Source organism: Helicoverpa armigera, chromosome 15, assembly GCF_030705265.1.
Source record: "Helicoverpa armigera isolate CAAS_96S chromosome 15, ASM3070526v1, whole genome shotgun sequence".
NCBI classification, from domain to species: Eukaryota; Metazoa; Arthropoda; class Insecta; order Lepidoptera; family Noctuidae; genus Helicoverpa; species Helicoverpa armigera.
The window spans coordinates 2,931,662-2,949,046 of record NC_087134.1 but is presented as its reverse complement, the minus strand read 5'-3'; the positions used below and the strand labels follow the sequence as shown (position 1 = coordinate 2,949,046).

The window sequence follows — 17,385 nt, the reverse complement described above, 5'->3', positions numbered from 1 at the left end:
ACGGGACCCTCACATGTAATTGTTAGTTGGGTACCGCAGGATATTGGGGAATTAAACGAGAGCGGTGATTGATGAACCACCGATAACGATTACGGATATTGCGGCGGCTAAATGAAAAATGAACGGGGGAAAGGGGCGTGCGATTTAATAAACCAGATCGGTTTCAAAAACAAACGCTGACATCGAAATGAAAGTGAATCGAAATGCCCGTAATCGGTCCGCTTTGAACAAAAATAAAACAAAATACGGCGCGCATGCACGCGGCACTCGTCCGTTTACAGATTAAGCCGAAAAATCAACAAATATATATTTTAATCCGACCCAACAGCATTCTCGCATTTCCGGCGGCAAAAACTCGCTCGCCACCACACATGGGCGAGAAAAAACCCGAGTTATTATCTTAAGTCGAACCCAACAGAAACCATTAGTAAACAACACGGGCACAAAAGAGGGCAAAATAGCGGCTTATAAAAAAAGTAACAAAAAATCGGCTTTTGATCCCAAGCTCCCCTATATTTTGTTTGTGAAGGTTTTATTAGTCGACGAACTAGTCGAGCGATACGATTTGTTCGTGCAATGCCGAAATCGTGTAGTTTTATTGGGTTTAATCAATTGGCTTTTTCATCGTTTCGTGCTGACGTACGGCAGTCGTCAGTGCCAATAGTAAAACTGATTTTATTGGTACTTAATGTTTTTGCGCAAAGTACTTATAAAAAGTTAAAATAAGAAGTCTATTCTTTCATGACGCTGAGTCTCAAAGATAAATTGGAGACGAGCTCTATCGTTATAATACACATTCGAAAGCGGAGTGTGGTGCGACAAATCTGTTGGTCGTGTCTGTCGCACAGAGAAACTTTCCAGTGAACAAAGAGACGCGCAGGTAAACGCCAGCTGCGGATTACTGGCGAGACCGACGAAACAATCGACTCGATCCCGGATCCGGTCGACCAAATACGAAACGAGTCCGCAGTCGAGCCGAAGCGCTCCTACACCCAGAATACCGTATAACTAACTTAAATGGGTTTATGACAACTAAGACGGGGGAATTTATAGCGGAGCGAACGTAACCTTATGCGTTATTATAGCGATGACAGATTGAGTTTTGTGTTAATTGAAGTAGTAATAGGGGACGTTCCACGCAGCTCAATATGGCAGCTGTCAATTGGCCAGTAAACATTTCGAGTGGAATAATATTCAGTTACTCAGCCAAATTGCAAAACCGTTAAATAAGTAACAGTAAACATAAACTGGGCACGCCGAGAACGGAGTGGAGCGAGCGGAGCGTGAATCGTGATAACTTACAGATCACTGCAATTAATGTTGAATCAATTGCTTTGCAGAAGCGAATATTTATTATCGTTTCAATTGTTCATGACATAATAAACGAGGACGTAACAAACCGCAGCCAAGTATAATACGAAGCGGAAATAATAATGGCATTTGTTAGAGTGGAGCGCGCAGTCGGCGCCGCGGGCCTTGCCCGGCCTCTCACATCCTAATTACGCCAATAATAATTACACAGTAGCCGCCGGCAGCTGGCGAACTACCTCCTCGCGCCTGCTGCTGTCTTGCTCAATGGCTTTATGAACTTCCAATTGAGCAAAAAACAAATAATTAGCTAGTTCACATTCATGTTGAGAATTAATTTATGATTAACATTCAAGTTTATAATGATAGCCTACACATGCCTCGTAAATGAGATCAAAACGATTTACAGTGTGTAGCACGAAGCAGTACCTTGACATAGCTGGCTTTCCATTGCGTATCCTGCCGACACGATCACTGCGAACGAGTATAATAATGATGGCGGTGCATTTACTGTAATTATTGCGATTCGTTCCGCGGCCCTACGAGGGAGTTATGGCGGAGCCTGATAGCACATTCATTTTATCGCATCAATCAATTACTCCGTGTATAGGTTATTAAAATTTTAATTCACGGCATGAAGTCATGGAGTTCGGCTGGAGCAATAACGCTTTTTTTAATGAATGATGATACGCCCGGAGCAGGTAACGCGATATGTACGAGCGAAGTATAAATAAAGTTGTTGAAGCGAAAAATTCATTGGAATTTATCACTCACGTCAGAGATGGTTCAATTTTGCAAATTCCTCCCTATAGCGCTGCAGCCATTCTCTCCTTTTTTTAAAATAATTTCGTCAGACTAATTACACGGCAATATGACATTATAGATCGATTTATGTCTTGGTTAATAATCTGACGGCCGCGGGTCGTTATATGTCCCCGCACCAGTGTAGTTGTATATGATGTATGATACATGAACATTAATTCGTACAATCAGTGGCACAACACAGAAATTGATTTTACAATTGGCGTGACTTGCGGCACAAGCTCTAACATATTTATTTAATGTAAGCGGTGAGCTTGGCAGCCAGTTAGCAGTTAGTTTAGTGAGAACACTGATCAGCCGGCAATCAACATGTAAATTTATTCAGAGCGATCGGTATAATCGAGCGCTGCGGTGCTATTAACCTCATTTGTGACGACATATACATGTTAAATATCATGCTCTCCTGGTCACTTTGATAGAAATTATATTAATTTATCGCGTCTGCCTGCTATCAATTTAATACATTCTGATCTCTTTTTTACTGTGGGTAATCATAGCTCTCGAAAATTGATATTTATTATTATACTAGATCAACTAAAATGACATTGAGATATTGATTGATTCAGTATAACATTATACATACGTAAATACTTAGTAGTATGTCTGAATAATAAACGTTCATAAAGAGCTATTCATTTGTCATTGTTTTTATCTTAATTACACCAGATTATTACTCAAGCACATACTTAAATAGCGTCTTATCTTTTTATGTTAATTTTAAACATGCTACAAATACATTCTTTTAACTTGCTATATGTACAGCCCGAGGCCCGATCCACGTGAAAGATAATAATTATACCATCATAAAATGATGATTAACAACAGTTGTCGAAAACACAAGCCTTCAATATTGGTTTAAATTGCACCGCGACATGATGACTGATAAACAAGGCTTGGTTTGCAACTAAGCGTGTTGGCTACAAATTGCTCCAACTTGAATGAAAATCCAGACAAAAGTAAAAAATCGTTAATTTTATTGTTATCAAGCCTCGGTTAAAAATGATTTCGTTAATAGATAACTATGATTGTTGACTTAAACATTATTACTTTAATCAATGTTACGATTAATGATAAACACAATTTAATATTTATATTACTAATCCATCACATAGGTGATAGATAGAAATTTAAAAAACATATTTGATTAAACGTATTCCACGTCATTAAATGATAACAATTAACATTCAACAGGAATTTCAATGGGGATCGAGCTATCGAACGCGTTTCGTCATATTAAAAGGCACATTACTACAGCCAACGTGTTTGAAAGAACGAATTGAATATTATTGACGAGGGTATCACCCCTCATTCCGAGTTTGGTCATAATAATAGTGTATTATGCGACAGTTTAAGTGCCGCGAGAGCAGACAATGGTCAGGGGCACACAGATACTGTGTAAGCAAATAAAGAGGATTGACTACACCCGGCTTCGCAAAGCTATTCATTATATTGTCGTGTGAAACGAATTGTGCATGCTTACAGTCATTAACACAACGTTTTTTACTGCTAAATGTATCTCTAACATCTTTAGAAAACAATTTATGTAACACAGAAAACATTTTGAATTTACGTCAATACAAATTGGATTCATTGTCTTGCCAAGTCTTCAAAACAAATTCTCTTGATATTTCTTTTATGAAGCTGCCATTTACGCGATCATATTTTAATAAGACTAAGTGGATTAAATCTTTGAACATTGTTAAGAGTAAGAGTAAAGACTTCGAAATTGATATCTCGTCTTTAATTATCACGCTCACAAACTTTCCCAGTTAGGGGGGCAAACGTTAAATTGATTCCACAGGCACTTTAGAAATTTTTAGAGCCCTCGACAGTGATTAATGAATGGAATTTGGGAGACTGCGATGTGTTCGCAACCCTCGAGCGAATAATAACAAGAAAAGCAAAAGGGAGCGAGCGTGTCCCTCCATCTTAGATTCTCCCTATACATTTATACGGCGCAGTAATTTCGGTTGTGCCATAAAATATTGCGGACGCGGTATTGCTCAAGCAGCTGTCGTTGATAAAACTTTAATGTAACAAACTAACCATAATTTGATGTGGTTGAGCGTGATGAGTTCATACGAGACGCGCGGTTTGCATAAACCTTTGGCAATAGCTCGGAGTCACGTCGCGTCGCCATGATTAATGATGCGTGTCGTGCATTCGCTTAAGCATTGTGAAAGATGTTCATTGCATGCAGGTGCACAAGCCGACGAGGATTCTTCACTGGTGGTATTTTATTAACGGAGTAACTTAACTATTTTATAGGAGACAGGGAAAGCGGCCGGTGATTACCAAGAGTTAACGAGCCGATCCCCATTACTTATACCGTTCTGTATGTGTACCGCGCATGACAACTTGCTACAGTATTAAATTCTCAATATACGGCCACGGACGACCAGCCTTGCATTTGTATAGTGTTCGCTTTCCAGACACGTACTCGCAATTACTTACTTGGATGAAGAAAATGGAAATGCCGAGGGGAAACTCAAATCTTTCATCAGATTGAACGTTAATAGTTAACAATTCCTATTTAAGTATCAGATCTTGAGTGTAGATCAAATTATAGAACAATGCTCGAACGTTGGTAGCTTAGCTTTGTACTGTATAATTTGGCTCCAGCTATTCTGCATCGAAGATACACAGCCTTATTTGCCACGGAGGCCACAATCGCATTAATTTGTGGAGTGCAGCGGGTATTGTGACGTCGACGGGTGCGGGGGGCGGGGCGGCCCGCTGGGGTGATTTAATGAACCGATGCGGCAGGCGACAGGCCCGGATTACACCCCACGACCGTTTGCACTCAATCAAGCTCGCAAACAGCCCTAAGCCCGGACAATTAAATACACTGTTCCGAAACAATCGGATACACACGCGATAAGAGCAATCGGACGATTAGCGTGCGATTATGGTTATCAGCGAGGATTGGGTGATCGATAGATTACAATAAGTGACTTCTCTGCTCTATCATTATCATATTTTTATCGTCCCGTAATTGTATCAGAATCATCAGTTCATGAGCCTGAAAAAATCTGAATAAAAGCTTTCTCTTGCTTTGGATTAAGTAGCACTAGCTACTGTTTTTGAAGTTGCGGAAATGGTAATTTCCACAACGACAGGCGATGAAGATCTAAAATTAGAAGGTAACCAGTGAACATCACAATACCTGAAAAGCAATTTATTTGGGTATCGGGATTTGAACACAGCGGTTTAGCTGAAGCTTTGGGTGAAGAGAATAAGATCATGGTATTAGTCAACTCAGAGCTGAGAGGCCTATTTAACATAGTAGATCGTAATGAGTGAATAATTTTGTTTAGGCTGTAGCTAAGGCCTGACTATTCAGATACCAGCCGTGGGAAAAAACAGTGCAATATCGACAGATTGACACATGCCACCTAATGGAAACCGGCGCAGCAGTGTCGGGTTAACTCTACCCTCTCTGATGATAGAGCGTAAGACTTATTTACACATCATGTTTTAGGCACATTTATCTACTTCGAATCAGCAAAAAAATTGAATAGTACCTTAGGTTCTGTTTTTTGTTTCTTGGCTGGCGGCTGCGAACTGTGATTTTCTTGCCGCGAGTCATCAGGTTCAGGTTTGGAAGGTGTGGAGGGAGCATGCGTCGCATGCGAGGTATGATGCGCGTGCGGCGGATGCTGCACAGGCGCGGGCGCCGGAGGGGGCGCGGGCGCGGGGGCGGCAGGCGCAGGGGGCGCAGGCGCGGGGGGCTTATTGTCTAGGCGAGGCGCGGTCGCGGGCCGCGGCTCCGGCTTGGCGGGCGCGGCGTGCGGCGCGTGCGGAGCGTGCGCGGCGTGCGGCGCGGGCGCAGGCGGCGCGGACGGGTGCGGCGGCGGCGCGGGCGGGCCGGGCGCGTTGGGCGGCGGCGGCACGCGGGCCACGCCGTTGACGTCGTGCGGCGGGTGCGGGTGGTGGTGCTTGTCTCGCGCCTTGTCTCTCCGGTGCCCCCCGGAGCCGCGCTTGGCGGCGGCGGGCGGCGCGGCTTGCGCGGGCACCGACGCCTTAGGTTCGCCGTTCATCTCGTTCGACTTGACGATCTCGTGTTTGGCTTCGGAGCTCTTGGTGCCAGGCTTGGTGCGCTTGATCTTCATCTTGAGCGCGGTGCGCTGTGCGTCGGGTTCGGCGCGCGCCGCCATGCCGCCCGCCTCGTCTGTCTTCTCTATGTCGGCATCGAGGTCTATGATGAGGTCGCCGATGCCGATGTCCCACTCGTTGTCATCGTACTCGAAGTTGGCGGGGTGCGCGTGGGGCGCGGGGCGAGCTCCGCCGGCCGGCGCGCCCTCCCTCATTGGCGCCGCCATGCGCGCCGGCTGCCCGCGCCCGCCCCCCGCTGCCCCGCACACGCACACACCATTGTAGCCCTGAAACAATTACAACTTCTCATCTACTCTTCCTCAACAAGTACAACAATTTAACAAGACCACAGGACCAGGTCGTCAGAGAATAAATAAGTGCCAACGAAATTTTAACTGTAAACCCAACCTTCGATAATGGCACAACAAACGTACATGTTATGGCTTAGCACTTAGCAGCAGACCAAAGATTAATCAAAGGAATGATTGATATAATTTTATCGACATGTAGATGTGAGGCTGCGATAAAAGATGAAATTTAAATAACAGCATGGCGAGCGCACCGGCTCTGGAGCTATAAAAATTAATACAGCGCCGTAAAAACCACTTAAATGAACATGTCCATTTAAAATTATTCCTTTATAGAAATTTCATATCGTACGAAGTTATAACCAATTCAAAGGGGCAATAATCGTAAAATAGTCATAAAACAGCGTAGATAAGCCCGGTTACTCTCACAAAGCGTAACATAAACCCGGACTAGGTGCGTACTTAGTGCCACAGCTATGCGTATTTATTGCTATTTACAACTGTGAGCATTAGATTAATAGAAGATGCAAACTGCCACGGGATTAGCGTTTGCACCGCGCTTATGACTAAAACATTTCAAATTTACGCAAAGCCCTGCCGCTAAACCCACTAGTTTACGACGAGAATTTTAAAAGGCGAAACAAAATGTACGTTTCGTGCCAGCATGCCATTTAGACATCCATTATCGCGTTATCTATAGAACTGGGACTGTTTTATTTTATCACACACACCCTTCCAACACCCGAACTCAAAATTTTATGCGCCACCATGACAAATAAACGAAAATACCATAATAAAGTAGAATTTATTTTATGAATAACGAGGTGACGACATTAGCGTCTTAATAAGCTCAATATTAGTCGCACGTTGCGAGTATACCTACAAAATGTAGTCATTAAATCACATTTTATTGTCGTTTGTTGATCGCTGCTATATAGCAGTAATTTGTTGATTACAATATCTTTCTATAAACAAAGCTCTTGATTAACAGTGTACTCTAATGTGCGGCAAATAATTTAAACAGCTTCACATGGCTCGCTTTATGTCTGAATAGAGCAGTTTCCAATTTAATGGGAAAACAGCGCAACAGAGGTATTATTATTCCAGGGTTGACGACTTTTTTATGACGTCATTTTCAGGACAGTTAGCTAAACAAAAACAGTCTACGCGGAACTGAATACAATGAAGTGATCGTTGTAATTTTTAGAAATATTGCAATTTTTTGGGGGGAAATAAAAAAAACGAATCAAAAATAAGTGGCGCTGATTTCACGAGTTGCACGAAAACAGCGGATAAGTGCAGATAGCACACGAGATTTCCTTCTTAACATTTTTTCACGACAGTATCGCTATATCCCCAAGCACTTTTCGTAACTTCTAAGTAGTGCGGAAAACTTTGTATATGGCAGGCAACCCTACATAGACCGGGCAGTTTATAGCGACGGCGACGATGCCGGCTTTACTGCGCCCTTTTGATAACTCCTCGTAACTTTTTTATGACGCGCGTGCTTATGCGAGCCTGGTACAAACGCTTCAGCATTTACTCGGGAAGTACCCTGCTGCACATGAAAAACAAGCTAAGGAAACGTAACTAGTGTTTCTTTAAAGGACATTGTATGTATTTATAATAATTATATTTTGTGTCCGCCATTCTTGCCATCTTAGATAAAATAAAATGACCAGGTTAGGGGAATCATGCAAAGTGACTCATCTTTAGTTTTTCTTCATCTATTAAAATAAAAAAAATACATCCAACTTATCTACAAAATAATATTTCGTGAATTAGAAATTATTTCCAAATCCATTCAATTGCACACTTTCCAATAGCTAGTAAGTAGACACACCGAGCGGTTTTCAGCAGATGACGGTAAACTGAGATATTAGTATTGGGGCCCCTCATTCGTCTCATCTAGTGACGGAGGCGGCGGCGTCCGCAAGGAGTAATGGGGTGAACTTTGATTTAAGATCCCTGATTTACGATGGCCCTTTCGTATAGAATTTACGAACAAGTTAACGAAATACTGTACTCCATTTATATTTAGACGACATCATTGTGTTATCCACTCGCAGATATGAGTGATGTTTTCAAGACTTTTTAACTAAAAAAAACTGACGTGTGCTTCCTAGAATATATAGTTGGTACTCATAATATGTTTTAATTAACACATAAATAACAATTTGTAATTCCGAGGCATTTAACAAAAAAGGGATGCGAAGTTTTTCACGATTCCTAGTACCAATACTTCTCATACCCTTTAAACAATAAATAAACGCATTAAATGTTCAAATAAGCAGTTTAATCGTTAGTATCTCATTTAAAACACGTTTTTAAAGGGTAAGCATCGGCCACAAGACATTAAGGCGAAGCAAATTGTGTAGCATGTAACGCTTGCAATTTACTTAATACTCGAACCAATTACACTGGCACTTAATTAGCGGTTCCAGACGTGAATTTTTAATACATTTCTGTCCTTCTTGGAATTGAAAAAAGAACCCCAGCATACTCGTATGATCGCTTTAATGGATATAGAGTGTTCTCATCTATGTGTTTAATTTTACGAGGCCCTTAAGTGAATACCGTGGCAGAGACGACTGTGTGACTTTTGTCAGTACTCGATTGTACGTGTTCAAAATATCTTAACAAAATGACTTCCAAGTATAACGTGAGAGATATTTCCCTTTAATTATAGCACTTTAAGGGATTCCAGTCGCGGAGGATTCTCAACAAGTTTCCCCTCGTCCATAAGCGTTGAGAAGCGCTCGATTCGTGGGGAAATGTGACCCCCGCATAACTTCCGACGTTCCGCGACAGCGAGATTGTGCGATGGAGTTCAATAAAGAATTCGACGCTATAAAATTGAATACAAATAATCCGCTCACCTTAGCTACGTTTAGATTTGGATCTTAACAATATTATCTTTTTGAACCCTCGACGCAAAAAGAGGGGTGATTTAAGTTTGACTGCTGTCTTTCTGTCTGTCTGAGGGACAGAGATGAACCGATTTGGTTGCAGATTTACTTAGTTGTAGGTAAGTTGGTCGTTTATGTCTTTGTTCTACGAAATAAATAAAATCTTTGCAAGAAAACTGAAAACGCATTTTATTTGTTCAAAAAACAAACTCTAAATAATGAGGTGTAAATATTTAATTCATATTTAACACCGCTATTAATTGAAATTGTTGAAAGCTGTTTGATTGTCGTGTCATAAGTTATTTGCTCCAAAAATATTCGTTAAAAAAACTGGTTTCAATCCAAAAAAATACTACTAAAACATTTTGTAATCTTCATATCCAAATACATAATTTATGAGATGATTAATATTTCTAGTTCGATACAAAACCTGTCAGAGAGGTCCTGATATTAAGTTTTGATATACATGCTTATTTACATATTTCTTTAGATATTAAGTAATAAATTCTAATCGATTCTAAATCTTTTTAATGCATTTTAATTATGCAGTAGGGATTATTCAATTACTTAATAAAGAAAATAGTGTTACTTCTATAGCAACACATTTTTTTACAAAATTCTTCAATGTATCGTCTCTAGATAGAAGATCTAGACTCTAGATCTAGGTTCTAGGTAATATTTTTGATATTAAGCATATTTAAAAAAAAAATACAGCTACGTACCGTACAATATGCACATATGTATATTAATAATCTATTTCGTTTATTTTATACAAATGTTTAGGTAAGCATGGCTGGCTGTATTTCTTATACTTAATTCAATAATCACACTCACTCTCCGTGACAGCCAGTCACGGCGTTTTTCCGTACTATAATTAAAAAAACAATTAAATAGCTATCTGATGGGATGATTAGGAAACCATATCAATTAACCTTATGATTCTATCTTGACCTTTACGCTGACAACCGATAAAAAACATGAATTAAGTAAATAGGTGTTAAGCATGAAACTAAAACGATGTAACATTAACAATTAGAATCGTAATTAAGTCTTTGATGCTGTTTTTTGTAAGCAATGTGATATTTTTAACAGAAATGTCTAAAATTATCTTCAATATTACCAATGCTACTCTATTATTACAACATAAGAAGTAACTATTGGAATGTGGATCATAGAGTAACGCATACGTCTATATATTAATAACACTAAATAACAGATTAACTGCAAACGAATAAATATTCTCTTTAGAATGACTTGTTTTTGAAAATCCTGACGGTTATTTTTGCCTTAATACGTGTTTATAGACGCACTGGTATAATCGCGTGCATACAAACATTATTTATGAATAATATAAGGCTCTTTTACTATCATCATTCCAACCAAATTATTGGGTAATCAAATATAATTGATTCTAATTACACATTATGTACATGGAGTGGCGAAGCTGGCATTAATTGAATATCGGCAAATTGGTAATTCAAGCAGCAATATCGACTGTCAAGAATAATTTAAAATGCACATCCATACGTTTTACAGGTAAAACCAGTTTTGTTTCTCAGTAAATAATAGAAGTTACATTCCACACGCTTCAATCAAAACTAGAAGACTAAACAAAGTCCAAACAAACCGATAAACAGCTGGAAAGGAATGTCAAGTATTTCACACAATCATAGCGATTGATAACGACTCATAAATAAGCCTATTTTAGTAGGAATAATTACAGTTGTCAACTTAAATTAAGAGAATGTTTTCAAAGGAAAAAGATGAATTGGCCGGCGGTAGATAAATCGCGACGGATTCCATTATACTCCAGCCGTATGTTTGTCAATAGGGCGGCTGATTGGGAGCTCCTCGACACGCTGCGAGCCTGGTACGCGCGGGTGATTTACCGACCCGCCGCGCTACTTGGCGCGCTGCCCGAGCATCGAACCCGGACCAGAGGTGCACTTTACCCGGAGAAAAATTGCTTGTTGGGCGGAAATACGCTGCAATATACCCGGCATTAGTTTATTTGTGTTCAAATCAGGAATGTTACTCGTCAGAACTGTTACTCTTTGTGTATGTAACGCAGAGTATGCATGGCTAAATATGTAAATAGATGTATAACCGGATACTGAGCAATCATTGAATGTATAGTTTCCAATGACAACTAGTGCCACCAAGTCTGAGAAATGAGTATGTCAAAACTTCAAAACCATTTATCTGTCAACGCTAATATCAACCTTCGCTGTTTGACTACCAATCGTTCTTTTGCGTGACAGTTTTTCAAAATAAATCAACGAAATCAATACTAAAATGAATTCTAGGCTCTTTTCCAACGCACGGTATGCATGGAATTGATGGTAAAATGATTTGACAAAAGCTATTCTTGCCAACGGGTTATTAATTAAAGTAATTGGTGACTACAGACCTAGTTACTCGTAACATTAATCTAACATGCAAATAAGTAATTTGTAGTTTGAATTTAATCTACATTCATGAATAATAACACACCGCTTGATCATAATTACCTTTTAGCTTATAGATTAAAGATGTAAATTCGCCACTGGAATAATATCAATGGAGCTAATGTAGCTCCGTGAGTTATTACTTTATTATCTATGCCTGCTACTAACTGCACATAATTGCTATACAATTTACGAAATTATAAACATGAAATACATTTTCGTGTTATACGGCTGTTTACAGACAAGGGCGACATTCTTTCACTCGTAAAATAAAAACGAAGGGAATATAAATGTCGTATTAAAGTATCGTGAGTCTTGGAAAATAATGGAAAATATATCATACACATTACACCAAGCACTTGTAACATATAAATTGCAGTTTTATTATTAGAAGATCATAAAACTTGGTTATTGCTTATTGGTAGAAAATGCCGATTTTATATATGTTATGCAGCATTAGGAACGGAACATGATGTGTTGGCAACGAGCTCAGTGTTCATTCACCGAATTATACATCATAAATCTATGCGACAAAATGGAGTAGTTATTATAAATTAAAAAGTGACACCGGTAGCTTCCCAGTGTTGCCACATGACGTTAAATTACAAAATTCAAGTTAATCCGACATGAATCACGATGTGTAACGTTAATGTCGCTCATGTAGGGTTACCCCAGCCGACTGCCAAACGGTCACGACTGAACACTATCGAGCCAAGCTTCCTAAACCTCCATTTTACCACGATTTTACTGAGATCTCTTTCCAATTTGCAGTCGTCACATTTTATTCAAAGGACGGACAGTTTCTCATTATACCCACTTGAATATTTGAATGTTCTTTTTCCGTTTCACAGAGTTCAGTGGCAAAGAACTAAAAAAAACGACTGAAATCCTGTAAAAAGTTAAATGAACTGCGAGGTAATCCGTAAAATTGGTTTTATTCCGATCAAGCAGTGAATTTAATTCTAATACGGAAAAAATGGATTACGTGCTAACAGCCAGTAGATTTATTTTACGCTAGAATTCAAAAAACAGCTGACTTCATGTAAGTTTCACACACTTTGGTACATTCACGCGCCTCAAGTCACGAATATCTTTAAACCATCTAGCTGCAAGTTTAGTTAACCTTATCTTTTCGACCGCTAAGAATTCAGAAAAGTATTTCAAGCAAGACAAATCTTAAATACTATCTCTTATTAAAACAGTCACGTTTTCAGACTCATCTTTATAACAAGATAGAATGTTTAATACTAAGAAAGATTTCTCGAGTATTCAATAAGTATTCAGTGGAGTGAGGTCGACAGTTTAGCAGCCCTATCGGCTAGATATAATCTCACGACCAAGCTTAATGGCGTAACTATTCGTATACAAGTAAAATTGTTGCGCGTCTAAATTGCAGTGGTTTATACGAAGCTATAATGAGTGGAGGTAATGGCCCCCTGTGCATCATCGCGTTAAACATTTTGAGCGGTAATGATATTATTAAGGTACGTGCACATCGGTCGGCGGACGCGGCCCCGCGCTCGCGTGCTCGACACATTTGACAGAACACGACACAGCTAGACATAATTTACTGCAGCTACTCAGATCGAGATATAAAAAATAGATGTTCTATTTCATCGTCTTGGAATTATCAATTTCGTGTACAAACAGATTTATCATTAAATTCGTGGAATATTATTAATTTCAAAGCAATAACATTAATATTTCAAAGACTAGACGTCTTAGAATTGAGAAAACAGTGAATTTATTTAATGAATAAAAACAGATTTGATTCAATTTGTCTATCGGAGTTTCAATAATGAATCAGTAATTAGTATTTCGTCTAAAACCGATTATCTCATAACGGAGCTGAGCATGACATCACGGTTCTAAAGATCTACATAATTAAGAGGTTCGTCATTACACTGTTACAATTTGGAGCGGATTTTATCAGAAAACAATAATTTGGAACAGAAACAAGAATGAGGCATAACTTTCTAATAATGCTGATTTGCGGTCGTTTGCCGTCATTGAGTAAATAGATAAAAATCTGTTTACAAAACAAAATGTGGCAATGTTATAAACTAAATTAGGAGTCATTACAATAAAACAATCAGTTGTGACATTACGTATTGTTGTCAGGTATATAAATAACACACTTTCTACGTCCACAAAGCCAGCTTACACAGCCAGGTTTCAAGGAAAAATATGTCTCGTACTTTGATCATTAACATAACCGTTGATATTCGCGCTAATTAAGTTTTTAGTTTTCCTGTTAGCTTTGTAATTGAAACGTGTTTTTTGAACTCATATTTTACGCCGTCATTTTAGCCTTTGTTTAATTAAAGACTTAACGGACAAATATTGAATGGTTAAAATCAATAAGGCTGTTTTTTTTTAAATTAAACTAGCTTCGGCCCGCGGTTTCACCTGCTTCCCGACATAACTACTTCCTGTGGCCAGTCGATGACAAAAACTACCTATCCTAGGACCTTCTCCTGGGTCTAATTTAAGCTACCTCTCCTCTATTTTCAGCTTAATCGGTCCAGCCGTTATAGGGATTCATTTTTATATATTATAGATAGATAATGGATATTTATGTGGACAAGGATTATTCCCAAAGAATTTGTATGTCAAGAACAGTGGTGAGACAATTTTTATGACAGAATTGTAGCATAAATATGACGTGATAAATTAGTGCCGTCATTTAAAATTTCTGCTGTCATGTCTGGCTGATGTTGGAGAACGAAGTATATTTAATACTGACATGTTAGATGATTGACAAATCTTAGCGTAAATCGGTAGCCACACTAATAAAAAAAAAAAAAAAAATCTAAAACTCCATTTTAAAAGAGGCCTCGGTACAACAGCTCTCAGACATTTGAGATGACTATCTATTGCGGCTATTTTTGGTGTTTTTGAACAAAATTACTACACAATTGTAGGTAGTTACCTACATATACTCGAGTCTATTTATCTGACTAGTTCCGTATCATAAAATCTCGTAGTAACACAACATAAAGACGGCAGATCACTGCTCATAACATGCGCACACGCTGATCGTTATCACTACATTATTATCCAACAGATTTACTCCACGGAAACAGCAGCTAGAATTAAATACACGTTTCCTTTGTTAAGTAATACGTACGTACTTATTAATTATTATTTTACAGTATCTATTGAGTAATTGCTTGAATGTATTTTTGTATTTCTGCACGAACATTTTATTGGTTTCTTAATTGATATAACTACAATCATGCCGGAGCAATTAATAGTTTTATTTGCATGCAGTTTATTGCTAAAGTGTGAGAGAGAATATTCAAATAGCAATGTACTATTATAGTGCTGATTTGCATGTAAATAACTTTGGTTCGTGTTTACACTCTCTTTAATATAACAACTATACAATAAAGAATCAACCATGACACTCAGAAAATAGCTCATAATCATTCACATGTTCTTAATTTACGTTAATTACTATCGTGGGTGCTAAAATTAAACTATAATAAACTTAATGCCATCACTTATCAACGCAAAAAGTGACAAGTCTCAGATTTCAAAATGAATGATGTACACATAATCTAAAAGTGTATTGAAAACTCTACACGTATTTATATGGAACGTATAAAAAGCAATCTTAGAGGTGATAATAAATGATATTCTCGTTCATTCCCTTTCCAACACTTTTCACATGAATACAAGGAAAAGAGTTAGGTTCGGTAATGCCTAAAAGCTTGAGTATTTTCTTTTCAAAGTGAACGTAAACATAAATAGATTAAGATGGATTGGATCCGTCAAGTTGTAAGCTGATTCTAATATTAACTCAGGTATTCTAAGAACCCAAATATAAATAAATGAGCTGAACAACCTTTATATCGCCTTAACGTCAGATTTTGGGGAACGCTTAATATTCTTATTTATAACCCTCATATTTTAAATGAAAATATAACTGCCAACCGCTATTTCAAATACAAACGATAATAGTCGACAGGAAAATATTGAAATATAATAATGAGTTGAATGGAGTACGATAATAGAAACAAAAAACTTAACTGTAACCTTTTTTTATCGACGTAAAATCATCAAATGACCCCTCCCGCTGTGGGTTAGCAGCGGTGAGGGAGTGTCAGACTTTTACTGACTAAAATCGTCGTGTTCCGTCATAGGCCTTTTATGTACCAGGGCCGCGGTATCTCTTTCGAACAACCCGCAGCCCCGGCAGGCCTTGCCCTGCTGGGCTGGGGTTGCTGACGTCTCTTTGAGGAGCGCGTGGAACAACGCGCGCCGTCGACACGGGTCTGTCGTCTAGGAAGACAGAGGGACGATGAGCCACCCGAACTCACCGCCCACAGACCCACGCCTACGGTGGCCGGGAGTCATCTCGCGACACCCGGCGCCCATGGTGTCTACCTGGTCCAGCGCGGCGGCCGGGATGAGAGGTGCGAACTCTCTGGCGTTCCGCCTCCTCCTTCTCGAGCATGACCGCTTCGCAGAAGGAGGCGACGGCATCCCATTCCCTCTCGCCCCGGACCATGGCCTGAACCAGGGCCGGACGCGAGAGGTCGCCGCCGCCCAAAGCCTCGACGAGGACCCGGCGGTGCCCCTCCCATGCGGGGCACACCTGGACTGTGTGGTCCGCCGTGTCCTCGGGGCTGTCCGCACAATGGTGACACCCGGGCGCCTCCTCACGACCGATGCGGTGCAGGTACCTCCCGAAACAACCGTGTCCGGTGAGGACCTGCGTCATGCGGTACGTGAGGGCGCCGTGACTCCTCCCGAGCCACTCCTCAAAGAGGGGACTTACCGCCACGATGGTGGCGTGCCCTACTACCTAACTTAACTAACCTACTACCTAACGTAACTTAACTGTAACCTTGCGACGTAATACGTAGTTACTAACGAGTGGAAGATAACGGTAACAATAGGAAAAAAGTAGAAATAAAACTAGTAATTACTTTATGACAGGTGAATAGGTTCATAACTCATTGCTTCATCGGCTTCCCACATAATGTGAGCGTAACTGTATCTAGTAGCCGCGGAAACACCGCTAATGTCCTATTGACTATTGTAATTCCCAAGATATTTATGAACGATAAAATCTGTTAATACCACTACCTAGCCCATTCGATTTATAATCGAATCCATTAACCAATAATTGATTAATACACTCATAAAACTTGATCTCTCACGAACTTGATTTGCCTGAATGTTCGCTTGATTATTATAAAATATCTTTTATCGTGCAAGAGATTCGGTGCCGCACCAAAAAAAACATCAATCGTACAGATTTTTTGCTTGAATCGATTAGAAATATCGAGTGGCTGAACTCGAATGGTTCTCAATCAATTCTCTGTAGAATAGACGTAACGAATTACTTGGAGTAAGGGCACGTAGTTGTAGAGGTTATCTCAAGTTTATCTTGTACTACAAGCAAATAAGAAAAACGTTTTGGACTACAATTTCCCTTGAGAAACAATTTTCTTGTTCACTCTTGCTTTGGTTGAAGTTCGGAAT

The 17,385-nt window shown here is 39.5% G+C and overlaps 1 protein-coding gene across 7 annotated transcripts in view; it reads right to left on the bottom strand.

The window, feature by feature from the left end:
* Positions 1–17,385, bottom strand: part of LOC110371241 (zinc finger protein 608) — an 88,328-nt gene that overhangs the window by 50,291 nt on the left and 20,652 nt on the right. For all 7 annotated transcript variants that reach the window (XM_049845041.2, XM_049845036.2, XM_049845040.2 and 4 more), the window contains one exon: positions 5,655–6,512. In XM_049845041.2, coding sequence (XP_049700998.1) covers positions 5,655–6,452 — 798 coding nt within the window. In that variant the 5' untranslated portion in view covers positions 6,453–6,512. The remainder of the gene's footprint in view (positions 1–5,654; positions 6,513–17,385) is intronic.